Genomic DNA, 12,766 nt, shown 5'->3' with positions numbered 1-12,766 from the left:
ATTGTGTACTTTTATTTTTTTAGGATTTTAATTGTGTGCTTTTTATTTTTTTAGGATTTTAATTGTGTGCTTTTTATTTTTCTAAAAGTTTAAATTTTTTTTAATGTTGTGTGTTTTTTAATAAAGTGTGTTTGTTTTTTAATAAAGTGTGTTTATTTAAATTGAATTGGGTTGGAAATAAAAAAATGAAATTGAATGAATAGTAATTTAAGGAACGGTTAAGGAACGGAGGGTTGCAGGTTTCGTTCCTTAGTTAAGGAATGGAGTAAAAAAGTACAGTGGGGCCCTCAAATAGTGGTTTAAGGAACGGTATAGGAACGATATAGGAACAGCGTGGTGGATGGCCTAATAGATAACATGAAAAAACAGAAAAGAATACGAGAAATTGAAAATTAGAAAAAAGAAAGCCCACGTGACTATAACCCTAATCTGTCCAAAGAAATCCAACCGCAAATTCGCAATGAATATACTGTTTTTTTCACATAAATCGTATGCCTCTCAATCTTGTACTACTACTTATCCTCTGAAAAGAAATTTCCCCTTATTACATACAACTCCATTATTAATTCATTTTATTTTATGCCCACACGGCTTGCTTGCCTCGTCACAGTGAATATTATTCCCACATTTGTCGGCGCGTGCGGTGCCCACCAATTACTGTAATCCACTTAATTAAATTAATTGTCCATCTTTAACTAAAACAACATGCAAGGATTCAAAAAGATTCAAATTAAGGGTGGAGAATATACACAGGCGAATGAGATAATTCATCCGAATCCGAACATAATCATGATTCTACGACCAAGCTCAGAAAAATCTCAGTTGTCGGAGGAAAAAAAACACGAGGAAAACGCTAACTAGCGCCGCCAAAATAGGAACCATGTCTGTGTCTACAGCCACAGCGGCGGCGGCTCGTTCAGGTCAATGGGCAGGCCGCGTCTCACGATGCCGAAATACTTGGCCGGAGCATCACCAACGGGAGGCGGGGCGGCGGCGGCATTGGCGTTGGCGGAGGAAACGGCGGCGGTGTGGAGGAGGTCGTTGATGATGAGGCGGCCGGTGGGCGCGATCCAGCGGTGGTGATCAGAGGGGAGATTGAGATCCAGAGAGAGGCGGGAAGAGGGCGGCGAGGGGAAGTTGGTCTTGGCCTTGGCGCCGCGGAGGGACCTAGCGGCGCCGTCATAGGCGAGGGCGGCCTCCTCGGGGGTGTCGAAGGTGCCTAGCCAGACACGTGTCTTCTTCCACGGGTCGCGGATTTCGGCGGCGTAGCGGCCCCACGGGCGCTTCCGGACGCCTCTGTAGTGTCCCTCGCGCGTGGAAGCCATGGCGAAGAAGAGAGGAGAGGTAGAGAGAGAAAGTGAGTGACGCAACTGCTGGGTTTATGAGGTGTGGGAAGCAAGAGAGGAGAGGAGAGGAGAGGAGAGGAGAGTTATTTTATGTGGTGCGTGTTTGTGTGTGTAAATGTGTTTTGGGGGTCCCACTCAGTCTCCCGTAATCGTCGGCTGGACGGCACGAACCGCTTAAATAAACAATTGCGAGTTATCGTGTGCGGCGCGGGACCATTTCTTGCCGTGCGACTTTTTTACTATCATTACTGATGTGGCGCTCCACCATTTCACTTCTATCAAATCATCAAACTAACTAACAACCCATTTTAACAGCGCAAGTCAAAATTAACAATTACTACGTCCAAATAATGGGAATAGATCCCTGTTGTGTGTCGTGGAGGGATGCAGCTCCACACACTTCTAATATTTTATTAATTTAATTAAATTTAAAAGAAATATATTTTTAATATAAAATATTAGGGGTGTGAGGAGCAGTACCCTGTTGTGCACCCCTCCACAGCAGGGGCCAGGGGATCCATTCCCCCAAATAATAGTCTATTTTTTCATTTAGTTTATCCATCGATAGGAGTCCCGACTCATTTTTACTATAAATGGTAATAATGTCACATATTACACTAACTCATTATACTTATATTTCATTTAAAATTAATACTCCCTCCGTTCCAAATTAATAGAGTCATTTTTCTATTTTGGGAAGTTCCAAGTTAATTGAGTCATTTCTATTTTTAGCAAAAAGTCATTCTTCTTTTTACTTTATTCTCTCTTCATCTCTCTTACTTTACTCTCTCTTACTTTTTTCACCATCCATTTAACACACTATTCTTAAACTCCGTGCCGAAAAGAAATGCCTCTATTAACAAGGAATGGAGAGAGTACTCATTATGTACAACCATAAGTGATCAACTTTCAAATTTGAGTTTCCACTGCAAGTTATTGATTTCCTATTTTAGCAAAAAATAGTAAAACATTTTTCCTCTCTTGCTTAGTCCATCTTTCTTACTTTATTCTCTCTTTAGCGCATCTACTATTTCTGCTCTCATACCTTATTCAATCTACTTTAACTCAATAAATATCATTTACTTAAATCTCGTGCATAAAAGAAAAATTTTCCATTCATACAAGTGAGACTCATATCTCATTGAGTTTTTTTTCCATTCATTTTTCATAACATTTTTAAAACTTGTGTCGTCAAGAAATCGGACTCCTAATGGCGGCGTAGGGAGAAAATTTCACGTAAAAGAATGACAGTTAACCATATTTATAGATATGAGAAAAAATAGAAGATTTGAGATCTATCATTAAAGTGAGTCTAATGAACATCATACTTCCACCCATAAAATAGACAAGAAAAGAGATAAGAGATTCATAATCGAAGTGAAGAGATCCAACGTTAAAGTGGACCAGAGTGAACATTAGACCTGCACGATCAAAATAGACCAGAATGAACGGTCCAGATCAACATTGGGTAATTAATCCCATGTTGCATTATTTGTCCTATTTTGTGCATTATGAGGGTACAATAGTAATCTAATAATGGCTGGAAACTGCTACGAATAATGCACCACATGGTCACGAGTAATGCATATAATTGCCTATATAATGCACAATATGTGAACTACAATGCATACGAACAAGATGTGCTGTGTTATGATGTTTGACACACGTTTCTTGTTTCCCCTGAGGGTTTAATAAGCTTAGGGGCTAGGGTATAGTACGTAGACATGTATGTAATCTTCATATGGTAACGAGTAATGCATATAATTGACTATATAATGCACAATTTGTGAACTGCAATGCATACGAACAAGATGTGCTGTGTTATTATGTTTGACACACGTTTCCTGATTCCCCTAAGGGTTTAATAAGCTTAGGGGCTAGGGTATAGTACGTACGCATTAATAACAAATTATAAAACGATACGAATAATTCACCAAATTGTCACGAGTAATGGATGTTATTAACTATATAATGCACAATATGTGAACTGCAATGCATACGAATAAGATGTACCATGTTATGATGTTTGACACACGTTTCTTGTTTCCCCTAAGGGTTTAATAAGCTTAGGGGCTAGGGTATAGTACATAGACATTACTAAATGCACGTATGTAATCTTCAATCCGTTGATTAACCCATATACACAATACCTCTAATAATGCATAATATACTGAGATAATGACAATTAACAGCTACATAATGCACTACCTAAACCAAATAATGCACATACGTATATTCCAATAACAACAATTTGTTAGTAATGTCTACGTACTATACCCTAGCCCATAAGCTTATTAAACCCTTAGGGAAACAAGAAACGTGTGTCAAACATCATAACATGGTACATCTTATTCGTATGCATTGCAGTTCACATATTGTGCATTATATAGTTAATAACATCCATTACTCGTGACAATTTGGTGAATTATTCGTATCGTTTTATAATTTGTTATTAATGCGTACGTACTATACCCTAGCCCCTAAGCTTATTAAACCCTTAGGGGAAACAAGAAACGTGTGTCAAACATCATAACACAGCACATCTTGTTCGTATGCATTGCAGTTCACAAATTGTGCATTATAAAAGGTAATTATATCCATTTCTCGTTACCATGTGAAGATTACATACGTGTCTACGTACTATACCCTAGCCCCTAAGCTTATTAAACCCTTAGAGGAAATAAGAAACATGTGTCCAAACATCATAACATGGTACATCTTATTCGTATGCATTGCAGTTCACATATTGTGCATTATATAGTCAATTATATGCTTTACTCGTGACCATGTGGTGCATTATTCGCAGATACCAAAATGTGGCAGTTACTTTTCCGTCAAATGTCAATAATAACCCTGTAATGCATACAACCACCTTCTATAATACAACACGGAACCAGTTTTATAGAATCAATCTGATCCGTTGATGCCTTAGATCTAACGCGTAATATTAAGAAGGAAAAAGGATCTAAGATGTGAAAAGGAGAATAACGCTCCCCTATATATATATATATATATATATATATTACACTTATTTAATAATTTTTTTTATATTTCTTAAAATTTATGCCCAAATTATAGTAAACTTGTATTGTTTAATGGAGGTAGTAATATATGAAAAATAATCTACATTGAACACATTATATGGCTTTAAATTTGTAGTGACGTATTATTTTAAAAACGAAATCCAATTTTCTGAATTTAATGCAAAAATCTAATCGGCAGAATTGGTCAATTATAAATGTTGGCCGTTTGTATTTATTTATTTATTTATTTATTTATTTATTTATTTATTTATTTATTTATTTATTTATTTTAGACTGAAACAAAACATCCATTCACTTTTATTTTTTTTTCCATCACCTACTTTACTCTCTTTTAAACTTTCTTATTTTTTTAATATATTCTACTTTTTCAAACTAATTGCTTAATCTCCAGTACCTAAAAATTTTGTAAGTATCGGCTTAGTTGGAAGGGAGTACTGTATAAATAAGTTTGGGAAAAGTATGAAATGATAGTAAGATATGGCAGCATCATTATGATTGCCCACATTAGTGGTACAGTAAAATAACAAAAAGACAACTACTTGTGTAAGTGTGGGTGCAATTATTACTGTGGGTGACCGGTCAAAACATTGCAACCATCCCGTGTGTAAAGATATTTGATGAAACCGCAGGGAATAAATTTGAAGAGAAAAAAATAGTGAATAACAGTGCGTGGGGTGGTGAAGGCAGAAGGAGCCGCCGCCTGATATGACGTGTCGTGGGCATTTGTCATGTGACTCAGACCAAACACATCTCTTGTCCCCATGCTGACGTATGCCCTACCCTACCACCCCCCTCGTACGGCGCTGCCCAGCACCGGCGCCTCCACCTTTTATCTTTTTTTTTTAAAGAAATTGGATTAATTGTATACTAATTCGCCCTTATTCCACGACTTTTTCGACTTAATTAAATATTCCATCCGTCCCAAACATTTTAGACCATACGAAAATTAATGTATAAATAGTAAAGTAATAGAGATAAAAAATAATAATAATTAAAATAGTGTTAATGGATACTTATACCTGTATTATTATTGTGTAAATTATAGATAAAGTGATGTATGGGTAATGAGTTTGAGATGAGTTTTCATAAATAGAAATGAGATAATTTTATGAGACTTGAAAAAAAGGAAAATGGCATTACTTTTATGGAACGGAGAAAGTATTTATGTATGACGTAGATTTGGGTTTACCTTTTGCAACGTACATTGAGTATATAATTATAATAATTATTGTTGTTTAAATTATGGGTTTTAAGTTTTTTTTGTTCAAACTACGAGAGATTTGATTCAAATTTATCCTAAACCCTATCAAAGGCCGAACCGAGATTGGATGTGTTGTATTCGTGTTGGGTTACAAACTTATCCCACATCGGATAAGTAAGGAAAGTTGGAAACTATAGATAAGTGTAGTCCAACTCCAATTAGTTCAACGTATCTTAGGTGATCTAAAAACAAATTCGTGCCACAAACTTGATTCAAAGTGAACCCATGTTCGAATTGGGCCAGTAATGTTTTAACATGTCTGACTATGTACCCGATATAGTCTTGGTGAGTTTAACCCAAAGCGGACAATATTAAATTAATATGCAGATTTTCGATCTTAACAATTCGATGATGACAATAGTTTATTTAACTGCAAATGTCGATAAAGAACTGAAATTATGAGAGCGGACAAAATTATTGACCCATTTGTTGGTGCCTTGGCAGCAGCATGGTCTGGTGCTAACAGAGCAGGGATGCCAACTACTCTTTGCCATTGGTTTAACGCCGAGAGTATTGACGAAAAAATGGACCGATTTGTAAAACTTATTCTATATTTAAAGAGTCATTTCATTAAAAAGTCATCGAGCTAGAGTTATTATTCAGTCATTAAAGTTACTGGCGGATGCAGTGTAGTACAAGGAGTATCAATCGTTTACTTAGTTTTTTTTTTATTTTAAAAAAGATTTACGTTGAAGGTGTTTTATTCATTATATAATTATTATATTTATATTTTTACATTCACAACTAACAAAATGAAAGGAAAATGAGCGATGAAATTTTCTCTATATCGAAGTAAATGTCGCACTCCGAATAAAAAATCTTGGATGAGCTGCTGATTGAAGTATACTACCTCCATCCCACAATAAGAATCATATTTGGTGTGAGTACGAGTTTTAAATAATAAGTAAAGAATAGTAGATTGGAAAAGTTAGTGGAATATGAGGTCCACTTTTTTATATTGATTTTATAATAAAATATGAGTGGAGCGTGTTAGTAGAATGTGAGACCTACTTAATATTTATGGTAAAAGTGAAATGTGACTCTTATTGTGGGACGAGGGAAGTATGAAACAAAAAAGTAATCAATATAAAAAATCTCATTTCACCATTTCAATAGTTCTATAATTAAAATTTTTATTTCTTTTTATTTTATATAAATATGGAGTACCTCACCCCCTAGTAAATCATTAAACTCATATTTTATTATAAAACTAAAAATATCGTATAATTATATAATTCAAATTTCACTGACTTTTCTCGTTCATTTTATTCTATCCTTAAATCGTCAAGCGATTGAATATAATATACTCAAGTCACAAAGGTTCTTCTACTTAATATACAAACTAGATCTAAGTTAGAAATTAAATATGAAGAATTTGAAATGTATATTTTGGCAAAAGAAAGAGATTTGTGGGTTTTGGGTCGTTGTTGTTGGGCTAGAGTGGTGGGTGACAGAGTTTTTGGTTTGTTGTGGTGGCCCCCAAACTGGAAGAGTGCAGTGTACGGGTTGGGCGGAATTGGAGTCTATTTTGGGACCATTAATTAATGCTTAAACCAGTAATACCATTACCTAGTTTTATGAGGTCAAATAATTTTGTTGTACGCCACTTAGGTAAAATATAACTTGACTAAATTCTATGTTGTGTAAAGTTGAGACAATGCAAATCTCTCTTAGAAGATGGAGTATTTTAGATGCAATCCCTCTTATATTTGGTGGAAAATATATATTCCATATTTCATTTATGTAAATGGTTCGATACAAATTATCTGGCAGAGAGAAAAAATACTCGCTTTTAAAAGTAAAGGGAAGCGAGTAGATAGGGGTGAGGTGGGCACGTGGGGTGGGGTGCAATATGTGGTGTCCCAGTTGAAGGAGACACGCTACCTATTTCTCACATCATCCATCTAAAATCAAAACCTACTTTTGCGTGCCCCTTTTTTTGACTCCACACTTTTTTTAATTTCCTCTTATTAAAATAAATCAGTGTAGCTCCAAAATGATAAAATCAGTGATAAATTTACTTCCACGACAAAGTAAAATCCAAAACAGCAGTCTGAAAATATGACGTGTGTTTGAGTGTTGTGTGGGAGTTGTGCAACTGCTACTGATGCTCTACACACTGACCGCTGCCACAACCTCGCTAGCTTATTCATTTCTATTACTAATATTTTTTCATTTTTCAGAATAATTCCGTATATATACACATTTCTGTTGAATATATTTATTATTTCCATTCTAATGATACTGTCAAAATCAGCTGTACTATAAATTTGAAAACATTTTCATTTGAATTTTACAGAGTTTTTAATTAAAGAATGAGTGGTTAATTTTAAAATATTTATATGATGAAAATAATAGAAATTGGAATCAAACGGCAGCCCTTGGTGTGGAGAGCATTTTGACTTCTTTCAAGTATTTGATTGATGGACGCGTCTGCCCTCATACGTCCCTTTCACTTATTATAATTTTACATATTAAAGTTTAAACATTTTTACCTTGTAGCGTCTCTAAGAGCATCAATAACCTCCTCCCCATTTCCGGCCCCAAGTCCCCTCCACGTCATCATTCCTCTACAGTTGCGGTCCAGGCCCTAACTGCTGTAACCCTGCAGGTTGCGGCCCGGGCCGCAACTAATAAAAGACACTATTCACAACTCCAACCTATTTAACTCGTAAACGCAATTCGTTGAACAATTGAAACCGGGAAATGCATTGTTCATTAGAAATTAACATTACATTACTAGACGAAGCAAATTTGAAATACCAGAAACCCGGGCCACGACTACTACTTCTTCATTTGGGCGCGAAGGTAAGCGATCATCTCACGGTGCAACTCGATCTCCTCGTCCGACATCTTCGATGTATCCCTCGATGTCAACTCCGTCAGCTGGCTCATCCGCCATGTAATATTCATCTCCGACAAAGTGTCGGCCATCTTATCCAGAGACGGATTGGTCGGCGGTGGCACCATAGCGGAGTTGCTCGCAGCTGCTTTCCCCTTTGCTTTCCTCTTGGCCGCCTTTGTTTCTATCGGGCGGCTCTGAATGCTAGGAGAGGATCAGAAGACATCGTCATCCGTCACGTTGAGGTCGATCGCCGGACCTCCTTCGCTCGAAGAGTAGTTTCCGGAGGCGGAAAACTTTGGTTCTCTTCGCCGCACCTGTTGCCGCCGGCTCGGCACCGCTGGTGTACTTCGGGCTCTTCTCGACGAGCTTCCAAACTTCGAAGTACTTGAAGGTCTTCTTCCCGTCAGTGAAGAACGCATCCTTCGCCTTCTCGACGAGGTCCGCCTCGATGTGCCCGCTCGGCCACATACGGACTACGTTGGCCCACTTTCCGTTCCACTTGCTCATATCCGCCTGGACCCGGCCCCAATGCTTGCGCAGCTTCACGTAGCTACGCTCGATCGACCCTTCCGGACGGCCAGCGTTATATTTCTGCGCAATCCGCTCCCAAAAAGCCTTGCCGGTCTGCTAGTTGCCGATGATAGGATCCTCGGCGACGTCGATGTAGTTCCTCGCAAGCCACAATGTCTCGTGCGGAGTGTACTTATTCGGCCCATCCTCTTCCCCAACCTTCTCCTTTCCCCGCTCTTGAGCGGGCTCCATCTCACTGAGCTCGAACTCTTCGGTGTTGACCGGCGATGTAATGTCGACGTTGCTACCCACTCCCGGACTAGGTTGTGTCTGCGATGGTTGCGACGACGGTATGTACCAATTGTTCGAGTTAACGAACTCCTCCATCTAACGTTGATCGCCGTTGAACCAATCCATTGGCGCCGAAACAAATGGTATAATAGAGTATTGAAATGGAACGCAGGATTGAAATGGATGGAACGCACGCTCGTGTTTATAGACATCGAATAAAAAAAATTTTGGATTTGCGGCCCGGCCCGAAGAGCGTGTAACGCTGGGCCGGGACGCGGGACATGCGGCCCGTCACCGTGTAACCCCGTCCCGGGCCGGGACTCGGGACGCTCCCCAGGCCGGGAACGCGGCCCCGGGACGGGCCTCAGCCGTGCCGCCCTTCCGTGTAATGCATGGGACGGGCCGGGACTCACGATTTGCGGCCCGGCCCATGGCGTTACAGATGCTCTAAGGCAACCCCCAACGCGTCTTACGGGTGACTCGTATCTCGTCCCGCCAGACGAGACGGCGGTGACTTCTACGCGGGGCACCTAGGGCTCGTCGACGCCGGGGGTACCAAACACTCCATTTTAATCTGGATGCATACGCTCATCCCTCCGCCCCGAGGTATTCGCAGGGATTATCCCAAATTCGGAAGGATTATCCGGATGAACCCAATCCAGAAGAAGGACGAGGCGGTGGAAGCTCCAGGGCATTCGACGCCGTGGAGGAAGATGCAGAGGCGGCCGAGGAAGATGAGAATGTAGGCCGACATCCAAACAGCCGCAAGGACACGATGGCGGTGTGCAACGCCTGGATCAGCGTCTCGTACGATCCCATCGTCGAGAATCAACAATACCGAAAGTGCTTCTGGGAAAAGGTCACCGAGGCCTACAACGAGATCAAGCCAAGAGTGTCCCGCCGCCGAACATTGAAGATGCTCTGCGCTCACTTTGACCGAGTCGACAAGGAGGTAAAAAAATTCTGCGGCATCTACAAGAACGAAGCGGCTCATTACTAAAGCGGAGCCACGAGAGCCGACATTCTAAGATCGGCTTTGCGAGTCTACTTCGACGACACCAACAAAGAATTCAGACATGTCGATGTCTAGGAGGCCGTCAAAGACGAGGAAAGGTGGGCCGAAGGTGTGCGGTCCAGCTCGAGCTCGACCTCGAAGCGCACGAAGCACACGGCGGGTGGCCAATACTCGTCTAGTGGGGGGGGTTCAGGCAGCGCCGCACAAGAGGCTGCCTCGAAGGAGGTTGAGGGCACGGCAGACGATGCCGGGGGTCCTCCCGTGTATGCTGTCGGCCGCAAAGGACCAAGGCGACGAAGGCGGTTAGAGGGAGGAAGTGCCGAGGCAAATCAAGCCAGGCGGGCTCGGGCTCGGGCTCTGGCTAGAACACCCTATTGTCCATGTACTTGACCGCCACGATGGCGGACACTTCCCGCATGGCGCCTCTACAATACCAAGCCCATCTTGCCTGAATTGATTATATGGCTAGACAAATTGGTATTCCGCCTCCAGGTAGCTTGAGTGCACCGCCACCGCCTTCGGGAGATGATTCGCCGGGGGTGTAGTTTTTTTAATTTCTATAAAATTATATTTTAAATTATGTTTTTTTATTTATTTTGCCACGAATTTAATTATGTATTTTTTTAAGAATTTTAATTTGTATATTTATTTTATTTAATGAAGTGTGTTTTTTATTAATTGAATTTGTTGGAAAAAAAATAAAAAATGAAATTGAATGAATAGTAAGTTAAGAGATGGTTAAGGGACGGATAAGAGATGGGGGGTTGCAGGTTCTGTCTCTTAGTTAAGAGATGGAGTGAAAAGTACAGTGGGGCCCATGAATAGTTAATGGATGAGACAGTTAAGAGACAGATATAAGACAACGTTGCAGATGGCCTAAGAGTATCCACATCCGTGCTCTTGCCAACGTTACAAATTACAAAAAAATTAAAAATTGCATAATTAAAATCCTAAAAATTAAAAATTAGATAATTAAATTCAGAAGATTAAAAAAACCCACTACTCGTGGCCGAATTTCGCCCAAATGTGTTTGATTAGGTCTTTTTGTAGCTCAATGTGGGCTCGGGTATCGCGCATTGTGTTCCTTGTTCCGATCCTCTCGCCCACCGTCGTATGCACACCTCGGCGTGGGGGAGACCTCGCGGTTGAGCTTCCGGCTTCATCCTCGTCGTAAAACCTAGCCGTCATCGGTCCTTCGTCAGGTATAATCATGTTGTGCATTATAATACACGTGTACTTGATGTCAGCGATATTTTTCATGTACCATAGCCGAGACGGGGCCTTCACAATTTTGAATCGGGCTTGAAGGACCCCATAAGCTCTTTTGTCGTCTTTCCGGGTAGACTCTTGACGCTGCACAAAAAGAACCCGTCTCGGGTCTTGCGGGTTGCTGAGCGTCTTCACGAAATTCGACCACCTTGGGTAGATACCATCGGCGAGATAGTAACCCATGTGGTATGCATTTCTGTTGACGGTAAAGTCGATCTCCGGTGCTACACCATTCAAAACTTCATTAAAGAGTGGTGAAGAATAGAGCACGTTCAAATCGTTGTTGGATCCGGCAATACCAAAATATGCATGCCAAATCCATAGCCGGTAGTCGGTGACCGCTTCAAGGATAAGTGTTGGGCCGCCGCCTTTGTGGCCGCTTAAGTGTTACCCCCTCGAAGCAGTCGGGCAATTCTTCCACCTCCAATACATGCAGTCAATGCTGCCAAGCATACCGGGAAAACCATGAACTGTTTCGTGAAGACGAAGCAACCGTTGGCAATCATCGGTGGTGGGTGCCCGAAGGAATTCCTCACCAAAACCTGAACGAACGTCGTCGCAAAAATTTTTAAGGTAAAAGATTCCAGTTGACTCACCGACATGCAAATACTCGTCGAAGAGGTCAGTCGTTTTCCCAGTAGCAAGTTGTCGGATGGCAGAAGTACACTTATGCAACGCCGAGAGACTTTGTCGACCGGTTGCGTATGTACTTGTTTGAAAGTATTCAACACGGGCGGATAATGGTTGACAATACGCATAAACAAGCGTTTTGAGATGCGAAAACGGTGCCGAAAGTAATCTTCCGGAAACCGCGGCTGGTCGGAAAAATAGTCGGCAACGAGCCTTTCGTTGGCTCCTTCCCGGTCACGATGGATGTAGCGGCGAGTTTATCTAGTTGGTCGAGGAGGAGGGGCGGGGGTATTTGCTGTGACATAGGCTTCCTAGGCGGCACGATATTATTCATAGTATTCTTTTTATTCGCGCTCTGCTTCCGCAATGAGATAGGTGAAATCCATTTGAGAGGGTTTGAGTGAGAGAGGAAGATGTAGATAAGTTGTATGAAAAAATATGAATGAGAGATGAATGTGAGATGATTTGATGTGAAAAATGGATGATAAATGTGTGTATTTATAGATGATTTTGGGAATAAAAAAATCAAAAATCAAAAAAATCCAGAAAACGTCC

At 40.7% G+C, this 12,766-nt stretch overlaps 1 protein-coding gene across 1 annotated transcript; it reads right to left on the bottom strand.

The window, feature by feature from the left end:
* Positions 1-711: 711 nt before the first annotated feature.
* LOC121773757 (ethylene-responsive transcription factor 12-like) lies at positions 712-1,533 on the bottom strand. The gene has a single exon (XM_042170677.1). It carries the CDS (start codon positions 1,323-1,325, stop codon positions 891-893), a length of 435 nt encoding a protein of 144 aa, XP_042026611.1. The 5' UTR covers positions 1,326-1,533; the 3' UTR covers positions 712-890.
* Positions 1,534-12,766: the final 11,233 nt, after the last annotated feature.

Source organism: Salvia splendens, chromosome 17 (genome assembly GCF_004379255.2).
Source record: "Salvia splendens isolate huo1 chromosome 17, SspV2, whole genome shotgun sequence".
In the NCBI taxonomy this organism is placed as follows: Eukaryota; Viridiplantae; Streptophyta; class Magnoliopsida; order Lamiales; family Lamiaceae; genus Salvia; species Salvia splendens.
The sequence above is the reverse complement of the archived record's forward strand: the minus strand, read 5'-3'. Positions and strand labels throughout refer to the sequence as shown.